Source organism: Talpa occidentalis, unplaced genomic scaffold (genome assembly GCF_014898055.3).
Source record: "Talpa occidentalis isolate TD23 unplaced genomic scaffold, MPIMG_talOcc4v2.1 talOcc4.14, whole genome shotgun sequence".
NCBI lineage: Eukaryota > Metazoa > Chordata > Mammalia > Eulipotyphla > Talpidae > Talpa > Talpa occidentalis.
In genome coordinates, this window is record NW_023601433.1 from 57,240,630 (window position 1) to 57,262,612 (window position 21,983).

The 21,983-nt window shown below is 41.0% G+C and overlaps 1 protein-coding gene across 1 annotated transcript in view; it reads left to right on the forward strand.

Annotated features, from left to right (window-relative positions):
- Positions 1-790: 790 nt before the first annotated feature.
- Positions 791-21,983, forward strand: part of ITIH2 (inter-alpha-trypsin inhibitor heavy chain 2) — a 37,064-nt gene continuing 15,871 nt past the window's right edge. Inside the window, exons 1-11 of the mRNA XM_037510583.2 lie at positions 791-1,067; positions 3,084-3,158; positions 4,586-4,618; positions 6,026-6,195; positions 7,361-7,465; positions 9,613-9,775; positions 11,587-11,694; positions 12,325-12,453; positions 13,807-13,923; positions 14,326-14,494; positions 15,246-15,371. Coding sequence (XP_037366480.1) covers positions 984-1,067; positions 3,084-3,158; positions 4,586-4,618; positions 6,026-6,195; positions 7,361-7,465; positions 9,613-9,775; positions 11,587-11,694; positions 12,325-12,453; positions 13,807-13,923; positions 14,326-14,494; positions 15,246-15,371 — 1,279 coding nt within the window. The 5' untranslated portion in view covers positions 791-983. The remainder of the gene's footprint in view (positions 1,068-3,083; positions 3,159-4,585; positions 4,619-6,025; positions 6,196-7,360; positions 7,466-9,612; positions 9,776-11,586; positions 11,695-12,324; positions 12,454-13,806; positions 13,924-14,325; positions 14,495-15,245; positions 15,372-21,983) is intronic.

Here is a 21,983-nt window from a genome sequence, read left to right on the forward strand (position 1 = left end):
GCCCTTCCTAGGTGGATACCTAGGGGATCTTGCACTGAGTCTCCATTTCACTAATTGTGAGATGTACAATAAAGTACTTAACCTTATTGTCCTCAATGTAAATAAGGGAAAATACAGTACATATACCCCGTGGCTGTTGTATAATTTTTGTAAAGGATTAAAGACAATGTGAGTAAAAATGCTTACACCACAAAGGGTTTAATAAATCTTAGCTGATGTTATTATTATATTGGGACCATGAAAGTGAAGGAATAAAACACGCTATTTCTAGAGGGGTCTTTCCCTGATTCTGGGACTGGGGGAAATTTATTTTCCACTAACCTGAGTGAGGATGAGCAGGGGCGGCAGGACTGTCAGACACTGTTCTTTTAAGGAAATTTGCGAAGCTTCCGCACTGAAGACCGGTCCTTCGGATCAGCACCTGTCCCTGCCCACTTGTTTCTAATAGGTACTGAGTTATCGAAGTGAATAAGAAAAATACTGACAATAAATGCTATGCTCAGAAAAACATCATGACTCTTCCTGTTTTTCTTCCTGCTTTCATTTAGAGCAAAGGTTTTGTTTTCCAGAAATTTTTCACTTTTTTCCTCTCTGCTTTTTCTCAGTATAGTTCCTCACTTGGTTCTTCAAAGAGGGCGACACTTATCTTTAGGTGTCTTTCTAATTAAAAGTTGAGCGGAAATTAGCAAGGGGGGAGGGGAGAAGCATATTCTTCTGACCCCAATTAGTGCTCCCACCCCGGGGACTGCCGCTGGCTTTGCTGTTTGAATAACCTCTAGGAGTCTCCACCCCCACAGATCAGGTTTGAACTCCAGAACAAATATTTGTCCCATTTTTTTGGTACGAAGTTTGAGAGCTTTCTTCTTCTGTCTTCTTTTTTAAACCGAACTGTATTCTTCTGGTGTTCCTTTGAACTTGGCTCAGTGAAGACTGGATTCTCCCCCGACCCTGCTCCGGGGAGCTTGGCAGAGCTGCCCAGCAAAATGGAACGACTCACGTGCTGGCTCATCTGGTTCTTTCTTTCAGAAGCACAAGGCTTTGAAATCCCCACCAATGGACTTCCAGAAGTAAGTACTTCCAGAAAACGACTTGTTGTTTGTTGTCCTGTAGGTGTGCTCCATAAATAGTCTATTGCTTTGCTAATCCGGGACTGTGCTCTGTATGGAGAGAGATAACATAAAATTAACCTGAGTAGAAGAGTTCACTGTTATAATTCTTGGAGTGTGAGTTTACCTTTTAAAGCATTAAAGGGTTTCACATGAGAATTAAGTCAAACAGCCGACCAGCCCCATATTGTGACATTAATGTGCACAGTTGCGTACTTCTTATAGGGATAATAATTGATCTAGCCCAAACGGTTGTTATGAGAATTGAATGATATGTATATGCCAATACAATGCAAGCACTAGGTAGTACTTAATAATGATTAGCTATGATGATGATGGTGATATATAAACACTCTTGTTGAAAGTGCAAGGAAAGTCGGGCCTCCCGGTTGGTGCAGCGGTTGAGCGCTGGGTTGCGAAGCTGCCCGCAGCCTCTGCGGCGCTGGTTCGATCCCCGGCTGCTCCCCAGCCACTGGAGGAGGGTCCCACATGGCGCGCAGACCTCTCCCGCCGCCCGCTGCTCCCCTCAGCAGTGTACTTCGGTCCTTCTGCCTGCTCTGCTCCCCGCTCTGGCTCTGGTGAATTCTCTCACCCTCCTGCGCTTCTGACTGTACCCAGTAATTGTATAAATAAATGAATACAAATAAATAAATAAATAAATCTTTAAAAAAAAAAAAAGTGCAAGGAAAGTCATTATTGAAGCACTATTGTTTTTATTTTTTTTTTAATTTTTTTTTTTTATAGAGGCATGTTTTATTTATTTATTTTATTTGTTTGTTTGTTTTGTTTTTACATGCGCTGGGTACAGTCAGAAGCATGGGAGGGTGAGAGAATTCACCAGAGCCAGAGTGGGGAGCAGAGCAGGCAGAAGGACCAAAGTACACTGCTGAGGGGAGCAGCGGGCGGCAGGAGAGGTCTGCACGCCATGTGGGACCCTCCTCCGGTGGCCGGGGAGCAGCCGGGGATCGAACCGGCGCCACAGAGGCCGCGGGCAGCTTCGCAAGCCAGCGCTCAACCGCTGCGCCACCGGGGAGGCCCACACTATTGTTTTTAATACCTAAGTGAACAATGATTTCTCGTCTAAGGTCACTTTAAATATTCCTGTTAAGAAAGGATGACAAGTGCAGGAATCATTCCCAGAGAGGTCAAAGTCTCTGCTTTGGACCATTGACCATCCCCCCACACAAGGAAAGTTTTGAACAGAGTCATTTGAAAGTCATGCAAGAGTTGTTTGGATGCCAGAAAAGCAACATGCATTGTGGGAACATTCTGGGGGTTACAGTAGATTGTAGTAACTGTAAAGTGGGTTACCTACAAGAATGCCAAAGACAGGGATGGCATGCTTGCAAAGAAAAAAAAAATTGCTCTGTCTGCTTAGAAACTATCATATTTTCCAACTCCTTAAAAAACCACCAGAATGTGTTGGAAATCTCATTGGCAGAGCCAGGAATCAAAGCCAAGACATTCAGATGTATTTGTGCTTTTTCAGTTCACTTTGTACTGGTACTCCTTTCATGGCTTCATTTTGAACTATAAGGGATCTTGTATCTATCCAATCAGAAACTGCTGATGCCCCTAAGAGCTAACCAGTATTTCCCCACAAGCAGCTACCTGATCACAAGTGACTTCGACCTTCCTCCCTCAAAATGATTTCCTGCATCAAACAACTTTGAAGATGCTAATTTCCATTTACGCATTTGACACATAGCTAGCAAACAAAGACATTAAAGAAATCATTGTATAAAAATAGGAGATATTCATGCATCTGAGAAGGTGTGGCCATATGCCTTTGAATCACATACCATATTTTAAACTAATGTTACCTCAATATAGAAAAATGAATGTTTCCAAGAAGTATAGGAAACAAGGCAAAAATTACATATATTCAATATAATGAATACGCTTATGCTTGTCCTAGATGCTCTTCTGCTCTAGATCTTTATTAATAGAAATAAAAATCCTTAATTCTCTTTTAAGTTTGCAGAATATGAAGATCTTGTGGAAGTGGCCCCAGGCAAATTTCAATTTGTACCAGAGAGCCGGAGATATCAGGTGCAATAAACCTTAATTCCAAATGGGAAATTAAGTGAAAGTCATCATAATTGAAGGTTTAAGCTGACTTTTGCTAGACTTTCTCAAGAGCTCTTTTTTTTAGCAGAATCCACTGGTTTTACACATCAGTGGAGACATTATCAAGGTGAAATAAAGTGAGACCTGCATACAGCTGTCCTCAGTCTCCAAACCATAATGTTCACCTTATTCCCTTAAAGGATACATGGTTTATCCCAGGGGTGTTAAATGCTTCCCATGGCAGCCACAAATTCTCCTTCCTCCAGTAGCAGCTGCACAGACAACATGCTTTATAAATGAGAGTGAATCTTTCAGGACACCAGCAAGAGTGTGGCTTCCCCCACAGAGAGCCGATATGTTGGAAGAAGAGGCATTTTGCAGAACACTGCTAAATTGACCGATGCCTTATTTTATACGTGAATTTTTGACTTTCGCAAAGTCCAGGTTTTTGAACAATAAGCAAGTCCCTGTGTCAGGATCTTTATGTAGCCACAAAAGAGAAAATTGTTGTCTAAAAGTATAAAAGAAAACAATTGTTGATCGCACTGTGTCACATAGCATTCCCTCAACACTATCTACCCCAAATCTGAGAAGCTAACTTTATGTGTAATATCAGACTGCTTATTGTAAAATCTACCAGATATGAAATGTTCATCAATCCCTCTAAAGTCACTCAGTTTTCCATGCCCTCCAGAGAGTACTTGCTCTGGATAACTCACTAGCACAGGGATTAAAGGACAGTTACCATGCTTGGCTCTTGGGCCCCCGCCAAGGAGGAAGCACATGGAAGTCCTTGTTTGCAGGTAGCTTAGTCTAATGGAGAAGACAGACATGCACTCCCACGGTTTTTCTTTGAAGGAATGACTATGGTGATGGAAAAATACTTAGTAAAGAGACATACGGAGATTGAGGGGGTCACAAAGAGTGTCTCAAAGAAAATTCTGCCCATGCTGAGATTTGAAGGATGAGTAGGGATTAGAGTGGGACAGAGGGGACTTGAAAGGAGAAGCATTGCAGACAGAGGGATAGCAGGTTCCAAGACCTATTGTAGAATAGAGTAGTGAAATAAACATTCAACTGAATAAAAAATAAATCAGATAAATTGACAAGATAAAGGTAGTATATGCTACTTAGCATGAGGTTGGTTGACTATTTTCAAGTAAAAACATTTATTTTAGCATTATATTTAAGACTGATGTGCATGCATCCAAAAAGTGGCTTGGAATATTGTTCACAGAAATATGCCAATGGGAAAATAATATTCGAAAATAATTGGTATTCATGTCTTAGCTCCATGAATGAATTGGTATATTGAAAAGAAATTTTTTTGACTAAGAATAAACAGTTTTAACCCTCTAAGTAATAAGTAACATACTTTTGAAAAATGATTATCTAACTTCCTTTCACAGAGGAGCATTTCTGGAGAATCCGGGGAAGTGATGGTGAGTTTACTTTGACTTTGTTAAAATTTGATGACCAAGTGATTTTTCTGTTACCTATTATCTAAGAATCAATAGAGTTGCCTCTTTTGTCTCTACCACGGAGAGCATTTACCTGCCTTTCGAAATACTGCCTTTCCCAATTCTGTTGGGAAGTGGGTCTAAACTTCAGCATTCAAGAAGACAGTGTGTCTGCAGCCAGGAGACACATCACCAACAGCAGAAAATGTCCTTTCTACTTTTTTCAAGGCTTGCCAACAGCCTAAGTTTCATCCAAACATTTGTCTATTCCAGCTTATCTGTTTTGATTTAAAATCTGATACCTAACAGCTTTGGAGAGTAAAAGAGTAACTGTGGGAAAGAAACTGGCCCAGCAACCTGAGATTTTCAATGTTCAATGTCGTTCATCCTCCATGACAAGAAAAATATCAAAAGGAAGTGATTTGGTTTGACTTCCTGGTCTGAACTGACAACTTGTGAGAAGCATGTTTAAAAGGGTAGGAAGGGCAAATAGCTTACCCTCCTTTTTTCTTAGCTTGAGGTGAGTTGGATGTTAATGAGTTGAAAGGTTTCATAGTAGATGACAAGTTTGGGAGGTGACATCTAGTATTGAAATAAGCAAAGCAAATCCTTTCAGGGAAAAAAAAAAAAGTAAACAAATGGGTCACATAATTGCCCCAGTCCTGAAGCAGCTTACTGTTTTCAGGTGGCCTCTTTAGCAATTTGCCTTTGGGCATAGTGATATGCTGCCAACACTGTTTACCCTGGAGCTGCCTTGAATCAAGAGAGAGAGATATTAGCAAAGGAGGTCATATGCTGGCCCAGCAAAGCATCAGAATGCCCATTTCTCGGTATTCAGTTTGCTCCTCACACCAGTCAGTGTTCTTGTGTTTTCTCTTAAAGTGGGGAAGGAGAAGAGGACTGGAAGATAAAATTGTCATTAGATAAAAGTAATAAAGGCAGATAGCGTGATAGGGCTTTGAGGACCACAGGTACTCACATCTTAAGATACTCCTGACTGTTCCCCCAAAGATGCGGCTGGGGTCCCCTTTCAGCCCTGCAGGCCTGTATCCTTCCCCACGCCATAATCCTACATTCAATGTTATTTCCTAAACTGTCATAATCCAATATTTCTTCCCACATTCATTGCCATTTGTATTCTGATTTTTAAATCATTATTCATAGACTGATAGAGATAAAAAACATTGCAAACTATCTCAAAGCAAAGACAAATATCTGCCTGGAAGGCTATTCCAAGAAGTTAGGAGAATGCTTGATAGTTCCTGAGGAATGTATTTAATAATGCTTTGGGATTATTTATAAAATGTGGATGGTTATGAACCTCAAATATGTAGTGAAATTTTGTGTAATTTTTCCATTAGTACAATTATGCTTTCTCGCCATTTACAGGAGGATGCTGATCAAGTAACCCTTTATAGCCATAAAGTCCAGTCCACTATTACTTCTCGTATGGCCAACACCATCATCCAGACGAAAGTGGTGAACAACTCCCCAGAGCCTCAGAATATTGTGTTTGATGTTCAGATTCCCAAAGGAGCTTTCATCTCCAACTTCTCCATGTGAGTAACTCCTCAAAATGTGGATATGTTCCGCTCACAGAATCAGCCTCCCTCATGATTAGAATGGACCTGAATAGTCAACTGTTCCAATGCTCTCACTTCCAGAACTGTGGACCTACCAGACAACAAGAATCATCGTGTGTGTGTGTGTGTGTGTGTGTGTGTGTGTGTGTGTGTGTGTGTGTGTGTGTGTGTGTAGGCGCAGGCGCGTGTATGTGGGTCCCAATAATTTGTTCAAAGTATCAGAATTTGTGAAGGATTTGCTTTTCATTTCTAACACTTTAAAAGCAAACTAAGCTTCCTCTATGCTAACAGCTTCCCATTTGCTTGCATTTTAATATGCTTGAGGAGGGAGTGTGTGAAGAATTAGATTGAGTTGCCCTGGCTTACAGGGAACCATGTGAGTGTGTGTAAAACAATTCAGCATTATTTGTCACATGCTCTCTTTGGAAAAAAGTTGAGAACCACTTATTAAATTCAATTACCTATCTGATGCTTGAATCCCCTTATTATAACCACGGACAAGTGTATTATCCAGGCTTGACTTGAATATATCCTTAAAGATAAACTCACTATTTCCCGAGGCAATCCACTGTGTGGTTGATAGATCTGTTAGAATTATTTCTTATACTTAATTGAAATCTGTTATATTTCCTACCTGATAATTATAATTCTACACACAATTTTTAAAAAATCCTCTCCAAAATATATACTGAAGTGTTCAAGGATGAGATCATATGCGATCTGAGATTGGCTTAATGTGTGAGAGCTTAACTCACAAAATGACCTTTAAGCCAAACTTAAGCCAGACAACCTGTGATTTATCAATCTCCTCTCCTATGCATATTTGTAATTCAAAAAGCATACCTAAAGAAAACAGGCTTAATCCAGAGTAAAATTTGAAATTGATGAAAAACTTAAACCACAAGCAACAGTATGTTAGGAAAAGCTTTTAGGATGGGAGCTTACCTCATCCCTCTTAAGGCACAATACCAGAAGGGACTCCCGTCTATGAAATATGCAAAAACGTCTTTCTTGTTTCTTACAGAAGCTAAATGATAATGGTCCCTATTCATCAAATCCCCATTGTTGAGTTGTTTGCTTGTTGTTTATTTTGCTAAGACTGCTGTTAGGACCAACAGTGTGGCCTTCTGTTATTTTCTAGGACTGTAGATGGCATGACATTCACCAGTTCTGTCAAGGAGAAAACTGTGGGCCGAGCACTATACTCACAGGCCAGAGCAAAAGGCAAAACGGCTGGGTTGGTGAGGTAAGGGCAGGGCTACTGGTTGCTGCTCCTGCTCAATCCCATTCCCTCAGTGGCAACCAGCCTCCAGAGAAGCACAGAGTCTTGTTGCTGGATGGCAGAATTAGAGCTTGAAATTTCTACCAGGTTGTTGAAAAAGTCATGATGTATTTTTTCTATGTTTCTCAATCAAAAATGCATCATGACTTTTCCAACAGCCCAATATGTCCCTAAGACCTCTCTACAAAAAATGGGTCTTGCATGATCTCAGGTAGGTTAATCTTACATACCTTGCCTTGTATGTAAATGGATGTTCTGAAAATAAGCACTGATAGTCTAAAAGAGTACATAGAGGAGCTACAGAAATGTTGGTATTTCCACGTATGCGGAAAGAATGGTCTCAAATTCATTGCACTAATTTTATGGTGTAGAACTTTTTTCAGCATCAGTCACCTAGCTTAGGTTCTGTTGAATTCTCCCAGAGAATTCAATAAGACACAGGGAATAAGACACAGGGAATGCTAAAGCCCCCTTGAAAAAGCAGCCTCTCAAACAAGCAACTTCAACAGAATTTTCAACTGAAAACTGCCAGGGAGCAACCTACATGGCACAGCAGCATATTAATCTTCTTCCAGATTCTGGCTTCATTATTTTCTTCATTTCCTCCTCCTCTTCTATGCCCCAAACTTACCTTTAGTTGAAGTGCTTTTCACTTCATTTATGTATTTCTTTCATTCAAAGAAAATGTCTATTCAGGAGGTACCCAGTTGTGTCAGAGGCTGCAGCAACATCTAAAAACATTGTTAGTTCCATGGGGAGATGGACAACGAACTGGGGACTAGAATATATACAACAGGGTCAGCACTAATGAAGAAAGGGTAGAAAACCCTAATACTTCCCCAGTCCTAAGTGGGCTGACTATGCACAGTCCCACCTCACTTAGTCAGTTATTTAATTTTTTTTAAAGATTTATTTATTTATGCATACAAGAGCTGGGGTACAGGCCAGAGGTGTGTGTGGGGGGTGAGAGGATTCACCAGAGACAGAGTGGGGAACAGAACAGGCAGATTGACCGAAGTACACTGCTGAGGGGAGCAGTGACAGGAGAGGTCTGCTGTGTCATGTAGGTTGCTCCCTGGCCGGCTGGGGATCAAACTCACACTGCAGGGGTTGCAGATTGCTTCATAGTGAGGTGCTTAACCCCTTGTGCCATGGGGGATGCCCCAGTTATTTAATTTTTTAAAAATCACTTGTAATGTTCAAGTTATCATCGTTTGATTAATCCTGCTGTTTACGCCTTAAAACCATAAACACCCCAAGACAAATGGTTACATTGGACTTGATATGTACAGGACTAAATAAGGTTTTACAGGGGAAATACTTATGATTCTGATGGAATGATAGATTTTTTTTCTGAAATTTTCAACATACATAGAATCCTTAGAATGGCGTCAAATGCAGTAAAGATGTGGTGTCTTTGAAATCATCTAAATTTGGATTCATGTTTCAGTCTTACAATTAACTAGCTGTGTGGTCCTGAGCAGGTTACTTATCTTTTAAGTGGCTCATTTATTATCAGATAAGAAGTGAGCGTAGCAATATCTATCTGGCCAAGCTGCTACATTACAGATGATGTGGGTCAAGTTCCTGGCACATAATCAGTAACTGGAAGGTCTTTACAAATGACAAATCAAGGGGCCTCCCTGGTGGTGCAAGAGGTTAAGCACCACACTAAGAAGTAGTCTGTAGCCTCTGCAGAATGAGTTCAATCCCTGGCCAGCCAGGGAGCAACCCACATGGCGCAACAGACCTCTCCTCTCTCACCTGCTGCTCCCCTCGGCAGTGTGTTTCAGTCAGTCTGCCTGTTCTGTTCCTCACTCTGCCTCTGGTGAATCCTCTCACCCCGCCCCCCGCATTTCTGGCCTGTACCCCAACTCTTACATGCATACATGAATAAATCTTTTTAAAAAATGACAAAATCTGAAAAGCTTGGGAAGAGAAAGATCTGGTTGGAGAGGAAATTGCAGTTTTCTCTCTTGTACCTACTGTTCATTTTCATGAACAATTAACAGGTGTGATTGCCCAGAAAAGTCTAGATGCCTCTGCCTAGATTCTGGGTCTTGTGCTTGACTGCACTTATAATAACTTACCTTGGGGGCTCACATCTTTAGGAGCAGGGCTCTTGACATGGAGAACTTCAAAACAGAAGTAAATGTCCTCCCTGGAGCAAAGGTGCAGTTTGAACTTCATTACCAGGAAGTAAAGTGGAGGAAGCTGGGATCATATGAACACAGGCTTCATCTGCAGCCAGGAAGGCTGGCCAAGCACTTGGAGGTAAGCACAGATGTGCAGGGGGTGCATGGAGGCTGTCCTCTAGGGCTCCCACCCCTGATTTAAGCTCTCCCTTTGTATCTGTTCTTGTGCTGTTTGATGTGACTCAATCTGCAAGAAGTATGGTGTACTGAAAAAATGATGGGTTTGGAGTCAACTAGGTTTCTTCCCTATAGATATTAATGTCAGCTCTGCTCCTTATTAGCTGTGTTAGCTTCCAGGGATTCTGTAACAAATTACCACAAAGCAGGGAGCTTAAAACATCATTATATTTATCTTTAAAAAAAAAGATAAATATCAGATGGTGTAACTTATATGTGGAATATGGAGAAACCAGGCAAAAAGTCAGATCAAGTCAAACTCAAAACTAACTCTTGAAAACTGACTGTGGAAGTGAGGTATCCAGAGGGGGAGAAGGTGACAGGGGAATGAAAAGAACAAAGAGGGGGAAGGAGCACATGGTTTATTCTGGTGGACTGGGTGCTTTGGTGGTGGGTGCACTATGGTAACAACACCTGAGAGGAGGGGACTCTATATTTCCAAAATACAAACAATTATGTAAACCAACATTACCTCAATAAAAAAATTAAATTAAAATATTATATCATTTTCAAGAAAAAAAAGAATAGCATGCCAGTGTCCACTAAAAAGAGTACCGAGACTTTTGAAAGTCTCAAAGCAGTGTCTATCAAGTATTAAGAGCTTGGGTCCTGGGTTTGAAGCCTGGCTTGGCCACTTACTATCTAGTTTATTCTGAATCTGTTTCTTTTTCTGTAAAATGAGAAATAACAAATAAGAACAATAACAGAAAATAGCAATCATATTAGTGAGGTTAAGTGAATTCATACATGTAAAGTACTTAGCACAGCATTTAAATAGATATAGAGAGAAATGGCATCTGTGACTATGGCTTTGCCAAGGATCACTAAAAGGAATTCCCTCCTATTTGGCTCTGTTCAAAGCAGGGAGACACAAAAGGAATCAAAAGACCCAGATGGGGATGAATGGGATGTTTATTATTAATAGATCCACAGAGTAAATGCAGAATCATTTAACAATGGCTTTCCTTCTATTCCCCACCCCCACCCCCACCCCTAATATGAATGCTCTTATAAGTAAAAAGAATAGACTAATAGAACAGGACAGGACAGGACAAAACAAACTAGAGCAAGATAGGATAGGATAGGATAGGATAGGATAGGATAGGATAGGATAGGATAGGATAGGATAGGATAGGATAGGATAGGATAGGATAGGACAGGATAAGACAGGATAGGACAAGATAGGACAGGATAGACTCTATATTAAATGCCAGAGGAATGAAGCAATAAGAGGGAGCACTGAGTTACCATGATGAGATGAATCCTATCCCATGGAGTTTAAGTGACGTGGAACCATGCTGGGTCATCTTTGGGAAAACTCAAAAATGAGAAAAACAGCAGAGCACTTACTTATTGTACTTCTTGCTGGAAAAAATTTGAAAGAGGGCCTTCCTGGTGACGCAGGGGTTAAAGACAGAGCAATCAAGCTATTGCCAGCCACTGCAGCACAAGTTCAATCCTGGCCAGCCTGGGAGAAACCCAATGGTGTAGCAGACCTCTCCTACCTCAACCACTGCTCCCCTCAGCAGTGTATTTCAGTAGATCTCCCTGTTCTACTCCTTACTCTCTCTAGGGAATCCTCTCACCTCCCACACCTCTGGCTTGTACCCCAGTTCTTGCAAGCATGCATGCATAAATAAATAAATCTTAAAAAAAAAATCCTAGAAAGATATTTTAATGATTTGAATATTTTTCTTTCCTTCCCCTCTCTAGGTTGATGTGTGGATTATTGAACCTCAGGGAATAAAATATCTTCACGTTCCTGACACATTTGAAGGCCATTTTGATGGGGTTCCAGTGATATCGAAAGGAAAACAGAAGGTAATGTAAGCATCTCATGGTGCGAAAGTCTGAGAGGCTGCCAGTCACAGGTGCTGCTCTCCCCCTGGGCACTGGGGAATGGATGGGGGGCAGGCATTGAGCCAAATGAGAAGTGCTCAGCTATTGAGTCCCACAAGGGACCAGTGTCCCCTCAGCAAAGTCTATGGTCCTCTGCAGGACATGAGAAACAAAACTCCCAACTCTTCCTCCCTTTTGACCAATGACTGTCCTCTTTGGACCTTCTTCTCCCCCCAGTCATTCACTCTACCCAGACAAATGTCATATAATCTATAGTGGATTGTCCTTAACCCAGCAGGAGATACTCATCTTAATTCTCTGCAGTAATAGTCAATAATAACCAACTTTGGAGGTATCAAACTCCTCTAAGAATAAATCACAGATTCTTTCTGGAGCTGGTGGCCATTTCCTCCGTGAAAAAGGGGAGGAATTCTTTGGATCTCACAAAGACATGACCACTCACACCCCAAGGCCCCCTCATATGCTGTGGCAATATCCCTTGCATCAGTGGCTGTACTGCTGGTGCTTCCTGTGCATGAAATGGCACAGCCTCGAACCCCTTGCCTGGAGAGGGAGGGGCAGTGTAGGCAATGACGTCACTGTTCTTTCCAGGCGCATATCTCCTTCAAGCCCACAGTAGCACAGCAAAGGAAATGCTTTAACTGCTCTGAGACAGCTGTGGATGGAGAGCTAGTGGTGGTATACGATGTGGCCAGAGAAGAGAAAGCTGGTGAGCTCGAGGTGGGTGAAAACACTCTAGAACTGCCATGCTGAGAACTGCTTCTTGGTGATTGGACTCACTGGCCTCTGGGTAGTTCTTAGTTGCCAAGGCAAGCATAAAGGCTGTCAGAAGCCTTATTTTCCAAAGTGTCTTGAGTATTTTATGTCAAGAGAACTAAATAAAGGGTCATTGGGTGTCAGGCTTTCTTCCCGAATGGTACTTCTAGGCCTTATATTAAAAACAGTAAAAATCACAAAATGGGAATTTGAGATACACTTCCAAGCCCTTTGCAATCTGCCTGTTAAAGAAAGCAGAGGTTATGGATTGACTGGATGGAACAACCAAAACCAAGAGAAAGATCTCTGGGCTGGTGGTGAATTCCAGAGTCAATGTTCACTGTGAGGTTTCTTGAAGTCTCCTTTTCCTTTATCATATCTTAGATGTATGTTCATATTTCCTGTAGAGAGTATCCAAAAGACTGTGCTCCCCTCCAGGGCCAGGGAGGTAAGGAGGTGCCCACAGCTATTATACCCCTTACCAGTGAACACTAGCATATCCTGGTAGAAACAACCAAAGTGGAAAGAGGATGAAGAGATAATCATAGAACCTGCTGTAAATAGAAGAGGGGAATCAGGAAGCTTGTTGGAGTGGCCCCCCCACTGACTTCAAGAGCTATCCAAATTCCCAGAGGACACATGATCGCCTATTAAATTCACTCATTTCTCAAATCCTTGAATGCTATGATCCCATTTCCCTGAACCACTTGCAGAGCTCCAAGGGTACCACATTTTCTCAATGGCAGGGCTGTGGTGGCTGAAACTCTCCTCACCCCTGCCCCTACCCTTAACTGAATGCACAGCCCTGCTAAACCTGACCCATCACCCGCAAGGGCAGCCTCACTCCACATTCATGCTCAAATCCAGGATAGATGCCATTTCTATGGGAAAGTCTTCCCTGTTTGAGCTTGATGCACCTCCTCTGGGTGCTATTGGAGTTATTTGTTTTCCTGATTTGACACTTAACACCCTGTGCTGCAAATACCCTCTTGTCCAGATACCCCACTAGACCCATGAGGGCAGAGCCTCTGCCTGATTCACCATTGACCAGTAGAGTATCTGGAACAGAGGCTCTCAATGCAGATCAGGTGGAGTAGAGGGTGAGTTAAACTGTTGAGAAGGCTTGAACTTTCCAGGAAATTAATGAAGGAGCAGAGGAGGAAGAATGGACGGAGAGATGGAACAGATATTTCTGTTCTCTTCTTTTTGCCTCCTGTTCACTGCAGCTTGCCACTCCTCTCTTAGTCCCAACCCCCCATAATCTTATATCCTAAACCTTGGGAATGATTTGGTTCACAAATATGTTCTGTTTTTCAGGTATTTAATGGGTATTTTGTCCATTTTTTTGCTCCTGAAAACATGGATCCAATTCCAAAAAACATCCTCTTTGTCATTGATGTTAGTGGCTCAATGTGGGGAATAAAAATGAAACAAGTAAGTAGTCCCTTGTTGGAAGGTGCTTGTGGGCCTCCTCCCTTCATTGATCCCCTCCCAGCAATGTACCGTCCCCCTGGGGTTTGTCTTAGTTCCTTTGAACTGACTTATAAACACCATTAGGGGAGCACCTGAAGTATGTGATCCTTACTTTAAAATAAGAATTGTCAAAATGATTGTGCATAACAAGATAGTAAAAGTTTAAGTTATAATGCAGACAATATATTCTGAATAAATGGGAGATAAATCTTTTTACTGAGATGGATTCCAGAGATTTTTCTGGAAGCATTATAGCTGGAGTCAGTACTTGAAAGATGATTTGGATGAACAATTGATCTTCCTCATTTTTTCTTAGTTTTAGACTTGTGTAATGAGACCCTTCTCTATTCTTTTTCAAAACAGACAGTGGAAGCCATGAAAACAATATTGGATGATCTAAGACCTGAAGACCAATTCTCTGTGGTTGACTTTAACCACAATGTTCGAACCTGGAGAAATGATTTAGTCTCAGCTACTAAAGCACAAGTTGCAGATGCCAAGAAGTATATTGAGAAAATCCAGCCCAGTGGAGGTGAGAGAGTTTAGCCTAGAACCTTGAAAGAGAATTCTATAGGGTTCAAATCTTGATTCACTTAAGAAGCTGTGTTCTCTACCACAGTGTTCTTTGCCCAATCTGCAGTGATCTGTCTTCAATAATACATTTCATGTTTAATGATAAATACCAAATTTGTGGTAGAAGATTAACACATAGTCTATCCCACATAAGTTTTTAACCATTCAAATCTTCCAGAGATGCTAGTTGTGCTACGGTGAGGAGGAAGGGAGGAGAGAAGATTTTATACTTACAAAATGTTATCAACTCTGTAAAACAATGGTACTTCCAAAAATGTAAGTTAAAAAATAATAAGTTTAAAAAAATAAATTTCTTTAAATATTCCAAAGGGATATAAATAAATGACATTAGCCTCTTACTACTCACAGAGGATAAAATGAAACTGTCTATACTTATAGATAGTATCAAGGCTGTCAGCAAGGCTGACAATGTTGCCTTAAACCTGATATTTAACATAATAACAGACTGGAGCTTTGAAAGGGTTTGTTCTTCTCTAAGGGAATAGCTTACCACAGAGTGAATATTTTACCCCCCCGGGGGATGTTGATCAGCTTGGGCAAAATTTGTGTCATTTGGGAAGCAAATGACTTGGGTACTGGATAAATAGTACATGAGTAATCACCAGACAGATGAACCTCAACCCAAGATATGATTGTCCCTATGCCAAGAACAAGTATAAATAGAACCATGTATTATTTTACTTTAACAGGCACAAATATCAATGAAGCACTTCTGCGGGCCATCTTCATTTTGAATGAAGCCAATAACTTGGGATTATTGGATCCCAATTCAGTCTCTCTGATCATTTTGGTTTCTGATGGCGATCCCACAGTAGGCAAGTATTGCATCAACATTCTAGTGACAAATATTTTTATTATTGTTTCTTGGGAGTGTGATTTGCTTTCAAAAGGCGACCAATAGCATTTGCCTGAGTTTCTAAATGATTTTAAACTTATCTTTCCTAGAACAAGGCTTCCTTTGGCTCTGAAGCCCTCTCTCTGCTTAAACAGATCCCCAGATCTCTTTTCAGTGATGCTACAAATGCTTCAGTTTCACCCCTATGATATGGGGAAACTTAAGTTTTAATATCACAGGCTACTTTGAGGGTGCTGGTACACAGTAGTGACTTGCATTTATGTCTTCAACTTAAGGTTATGAGTTAGTGAATGGCAGAAAGTATGATGAGTGCTTGTGCCAGGTCTGCAGTGGCACCCCCAGAGTCAAGATTCACCATTCTCCACATTTGCCTGGGTGCCACTGGGGAGAAATTACTTCTTTCTGATACATCCTTTGTGCCAAGCACTTTTCTTACCCACAAAATGACTTCAACATCTCCCTGCTTCTACTACGTCATGACATTTTATTTTCTTTTATTTGTGTCTTTTTTTTTATAAATTTTATTGTTATATTCCCCATACAATTGCAGCCTCCCCATTCTGACCCCAATCCCTCCCCTCCCGCCCCCCCCCCCTAAAAGTGTCTCTGGTTCATAGTTTTTTGTTGATTTTGATTTTAACTTTCTTATAGTTATTCATTTTCCTGGTCCCTTATTTAAGTTTTCTAGATTCCTGCTATGAGTGAGACCATCCGGTATTTTTCTTTTTCTTTTTGGCTTATTTCGCTGAGCATGATCCCTTCCAGCGCCATCCATGTTGCTGCAAATTGCATGTGTTTATCTTTTTTGAATGCTGAGTAATATTCCATGGTATATATGTACCACATCTTCTTGATCCAGTCATCTATTTTTGGGCATTTGGGTTGTTTCCAAAGCTTAGCTATTGTAAACAGTGCTGCTATAAACATAGGGGTGCAGGTGTTGTTTGGAATTGATGTTTCTGTGTCCTTTGGGTAAATACCTAGGAGTGGAATTGCTGGATCATATGGAAGCTCTATGTTTAGTAGGTCCAGAAATCTCCACACAGCTCTCCACAGTGGTTGGACCAGTTTGCACTCCCACCAACAGTGCAGGAGAGTTCCTTTTTCTCCACACCCTCGCCAACATTTGTTGTTGCTAGTTTTTTTAATATGTGCCATTCTCACTGGTGTAAGATGGTATCTCATGGTAGTTTTGATTTGCATTTCCCTGATGACAAGTGATGTTGAACATTTTTTCATATGTCTGTTGGCCATTTGCATTTCCTCTTCAGAGAAGTTTCTTTTTAGCTCTTCTGCCCATTTTTTGACTGGATTATTTTCTTTGTTGTTGCTGAGTCTCATCAGCTCTTTGCAGATTTTTGTGATCAGTCCTTTATCATTAGTGTTGGGTGCAAAAATGTTCTCCCAGTTGGTGGGGTTTCTCTTTGTTTTTGTTATTGTCTCTTTTGCTGTGCAAAAGCTCTTTAATTTGATGTAGTCCCAGCTGTTTATCTTTGCCTTCACTATCACTGCTTTGGGTGATGTGTCTGTAAAGATGTCTTTGATGTGCAGATCACGTAGTGTTTCGCCTATATTTCCTTCTATATATTTTATGGTTTCAGGTCTTATGTCTAGTTCTTTAATCCATTTTGAGTTGATTTTTGTGTATGGTGTGAGGTAGTGGTCAAGCTTCATTCTTTTGCATGTAGCAACCCAGTTTTCCCAGCACCATTTATTGAACAAACTTTCTTTGCTCCAATGCATATTCTTTGCTCCTTTGTCAAAGATTAGTTGACCATAAATCTGTGGGTTTATTTCTGGATTTTCTATTCGATTCCATTGGTCTGTATGTCTGTTCTTGTTCCAATACCATGCAGTTTTGATGATTATGGCTTTGTAGTATAGTTTGAAGTCTGGGAGTGTGATGCCTCCATTCCCTTCTTTTTTTTTCAGGAGAGCTTTGGCTATTCGGGGTTTTTTGTGATTCCATATGAATTTCATCAATAATTGTTCTATTTCTTTGAAGAATGACATTGAAATTTTGATTGGAATAGCATTGAATCTGTATATTGCTTTCGGAAGGATGGCCATTTTAATTATGTTTATTCTTCCAATCCATGAGCAGGGGATGTCTCTCCATTTCTTTGTGTCTTCTTCTATTTCTTTTAACAGTGTTTTATAGTTTTCTTTGTATAGGTCCTTTACCTCTTTTGTTAGATTTATTCCCAAATATTTGATTTTTTTTTGTTTCAATAAAAAAAGGGATGGTTTTTTGATTTCTTCTTCTTCAGATTTATTGTTTGTGTATAGAAAGGCTATTGACTTTTGCGTGTTGATTTTGTATCCTGCCACTTTACTGAACTGATTGATGAGTTGAATTAGTTTTTCTGTGGACTTTTTGGGGTTCTCTATGTATATTATCATATCATCTGCAAATAGTGATAGTTTGACTTCTTCTTTTCCTATTTGGATTCCTTGGATGTCTTTCTCTTGTCTTATTGCTCTGGCTAGGACTTCCAGTATTATATTGAAAAGCAGTGGTGAGAGTGGACATCCTTGTCTTGTTCCAGATCTTAATGGAATTGCTTTCAGCTTTTCACCATTGAGAAAGATACTGGCTGTTGGCTTGTCATAGATGGCCTTTATGATGTTGAGGTATGTTCCTTGTATCCCAAGAATTTCAAGGGCTTTTATCATGAATGGGTGTTGCACTTTGTCGAAAGCTTTCTCAGCATCTATTGATATTATCATATGGTTTTTATATTTCTTTTTGTTGATGTGTTGGATAACGTTGATTGATTTTCGGATGTTAAACCATCCTTGTGTCACTGGAATGAATCCTACTTGGTCGTGGTGAATTATCTTATGGATACATTGTTGGATTCTGATAGCTAAAATTTTATTGAGGATTTTTGCATCAGTGTTCATTAGGGAGATTGGCCTGTAGTTTTCCTTTTTTGTGTTGTCCTTGTTCAGTTTTGGTATTAGTGTAATGTTGGCTTCATAGAACGTGTTTGGTATTGTCCCTTCCTTCTCAATTTTTTGGAAGAGTTTGTGAAGGATAGGCACTAATTCGTCTCTGAATGTTTGGTAGAATTCATTTGTAAATCCATCAGGTCCTGGGCTTTTGTTTTTGGGGAGGTTTTTGATTACCATTTCAATTTCGCTGCTTGTAATTGGTCTGTTTAGGTGTTCTATTTCTTCTTTATCTAGCTTTGGGTGATTGTAGAGTTGTAGGAATTTGTCCATCTCCTCTAGATTGTTAACTTGTTTCCATATAACTGTTCATAGTAGTTACTGATTATTCTTTTGATTTCTGCTGTGTCCGTTGTGATTTCTCCTCTTTCATTGATGATCCTGTTTATTTGTGCTTTCTCCCTTTTTTCCTTTGTGAGCCTGGCTAGGGGTTTGTCTATTTTATTGATTTTTTCAAAGAACCAGCTCTTGGTTTCATTGATCTTTTGGATTGTTTTTTTAGTTTCAATTTCATTTATTTCTGCTTTGGTTTTTATTATTTCTTTTCTTCTACTGGTTTTGGGGTTTTTTTGTTGTTCTTTTTCTAGATCTTTGAGCTTCGAGATTAGGTTGTTTCTTTGCGTTCTTTCTTGTTTCTTGATGTGACCTTCTATTGCTATATATTTTCCTCTTATTACTGCTTTTGCTGTATCCCATACATTTAGGATATTGGTGTCCTCCTTGTCGTTCAATTCAAAAAATTTTTTAATTTCTTCTTTGATCTCCTCATTAGTCCAATGGTCTTCCAGTAGTGTGGTTTTTAATCTCCATGAGGTAGGAAAGTTCCTTGCCTTCTTTTTATGGTTTATTTCTAGTTTGATGCCTTCATGGTCAGAAAAGATGGTTGATATGATTTCAATCTTGGTGTATCTGTTGATGTTTGTCTTGTGCCCCAGTATGTGATCGATCCTGGAGAATGATCCGTGTGCGCTTGAGAAAAATGTGTACTCTGTTTTTTGGGGTTTAGTGTTCTATAGATGTCTGTTAAGCCCAATTGCTCTAGGTCCTTATTTAGAGCTTTGGTTTCTTTACTTATTTTTTGTCTTGTTGATCTATCCATTGTTGATAGTGGTGTGTTGAAGTCTCCCACTACGTATGTGTTTTCTCTGATGTCTGTTTTCAGAGAGGACAACAGTTGTCTGATATATTTTGGTGCTCCTTCGTTTGGTGAGTATATGTTAAGGAGTGTTATTTCTTCTTGAAGTATTGTCCCCTTGATCATAATGTAGTGACCATTGGGGTCTCTTTTTATCTTTTTGAGTTTGAAATCTGTTTTATCTGATATAAGTATAGCTGTTCCTGCTTTCTTTTTTGGTCCATTTGCTTGTAGGATTGTTTTCCATCCTTTAACTTTGAGCCTATTTTTATCTTTTGTAGCTAAATGTGTTTCCTGGAGACAGCAAAAGGTTGGGTTTTGTTTCTTAATCCAGGCTGCAACTCTGTGTCTTTTTATTGAAGAGTTTAGTCCATTTACATTTAGAGTTAATATTGATATGTTAACATCTGTATTTGCCATTGTGTTTGTCTTTCCTTTGGTTTTATTTATTTATTCTTTTAATAACTTTTTTTTTTTTTGGCCTTCTTTCATTGTTATTCGTCCCTCTGAGGTTCTGGCTTTAGGACTCCTTGTAGTATTTTTTAGAGTGGGGGTTTAGTTGCAATGAAATTCCGGAGTTTCTGTTTGTCTGGGAAGGTCCATATTCTTTCTTCAAAGAGGAAGGAGAGCTTTGCGGGATAGAGTATTCTTGGTTGGCATCTGTTTTCTTGGAGTCTGTTGACTATGTCCCTCCACTCTCTCCTTGCCCGTAGTGTTTCTTCGGAGAAGTCTGATGTCAGCCTGATTGGTTTTCCTTTGAATGTTATCTGTTTCTTCCCTCTTGCCAGCTTCATTATTTTTTCCTTGTCCTGGATTCTTGGGAGCTTTACTATTATGTGTCTTGCTGTATTTTTCCTTTTGTCGTGGAAGTTTGGTGTTCTTCTTGCTTCTTGTATATCAATTTTCAGCTCCTTCTTCACATTTGGGAAGTTCTCTTCAATTATCTCTTTGAATATTTTCTCTGTTCCTACATCTCTCTCCTCTCCTTCTGGTATTCCTATAACTCTTATATTTCCTTTCCTCATGGAGTCAGATAGTTCCCAAAGTCTTTCTTCGTTCTTTTTCCTTCGTACTTCTCTTTCCTTTTCTGTTTTGGTTCTTTTTATTTCTGTGTCTTCAAGATTACTTATTCGTTCTTCCATTTCATCTATTCTGCTTTCATTGCTTTTCCCAGAATTCTTTAGTTCTTCCATTAATTCTTTGATCTCCTGCATTTCTTTTACTTCCCTCTTTAGGGACTCAATTTCTTTCTTCTGACCGTTGTTTTCCCTCTCTAGGGACTCAATTGCATTCTTCTGATCATTGATTATTTTTCCCTTATCATTGTTTTCCTTTATGACTTCTGTCAGTTTTTTAATCACGGCAATTTTAAATTCTCTTTCTGGAAGGCTCAGAAATTCTTCCAAGTTATTGTCGTTGCAATCTGGGGGCTGGTTTTCTTTTTGTGGTGTGCTTTTTCTCTGGAGAGTTGCTAGGTTGCGTGTGGTTCTTCTCCTCCCTACTGTCTGTTTTCTAATTTGCCGTATGCGTTGGGACACTGTGTTGTTGGGACTGGCCGGCATCTTGGGTGGGCTTCTCTGTTCCCCTCTGGTTCCTCCAGGAGTCATCTGTCAGTTTCAAGCAGTCTTTACTGGAGAAAGGTCCCTGTTCTAAAATGCCGATGTGGGGACACACTCCCCTGTGCGCCTGGTCTGCCCCGGCGGTGGGTTCCTGCTCCCCTCTGGGCTTGAACTGCAGGCCAGAGGGGGTCTGGCGTGGGCGAACTTCCCCCGCTCACCTCTGGCTCCTGAGGAAGCCTTCTGCAGGTAGTCTTTACTGAAGAAATGTCCCTGTTCTAAAATGGTGATGTGGGACACACTCCCTGCGCGTCTGGTCTCAGGCACACTCTTCTGCGCGCCTGGTCTGCCCCGGCTGTGGGTGCTCGCTCTCCCTGTGGGCTCAGACTACTTGTTCGGAAGGGGCCCGGCGTGGGCTAACTCCCCAGCTGGCCACTAGCTCCTTCAGGAGCCTGTGCTGGCTTCAAGTCGCTAGGTGGCACCAGAGATCTCTCCTAGAGCCCTTGGGGAGCTGATTTTCCACCCCGTGGGACAGGGAGCAGAGCGGGGATGGTAGGGTACACCTCAACGGCTTTGGGGTGCTGTGTCTGCCTTGTGCCCCACCATCGTGGGGAACCCACGCCCCTAATTTCGTGCCCCGGGTCTCAGTTCCAAAGCCCTCAGTTCCAGGACTCAGGCTGTAGCCCAGATCAGTGGCGCGGGAATGGCGCCTTTTGAATCCCGCTCCCCTGCCTGGGCGCCTTGTTCCTGCTCACTCAGGGAGGGCCTCCGCGGTCTCCCCGCAAGCCTAGGTCGGTCTCCCCGCAAGCCTAGGTCGCAGGCGCGGGGACCTGGGTAGCTGTGATCGATCCGGATCCGCGTCTGCTTTTTCCACGCGCCGCTTTCCGCGCAAGCTTACCGGGCGGCCGGGGCTGTGTGCTGGTGC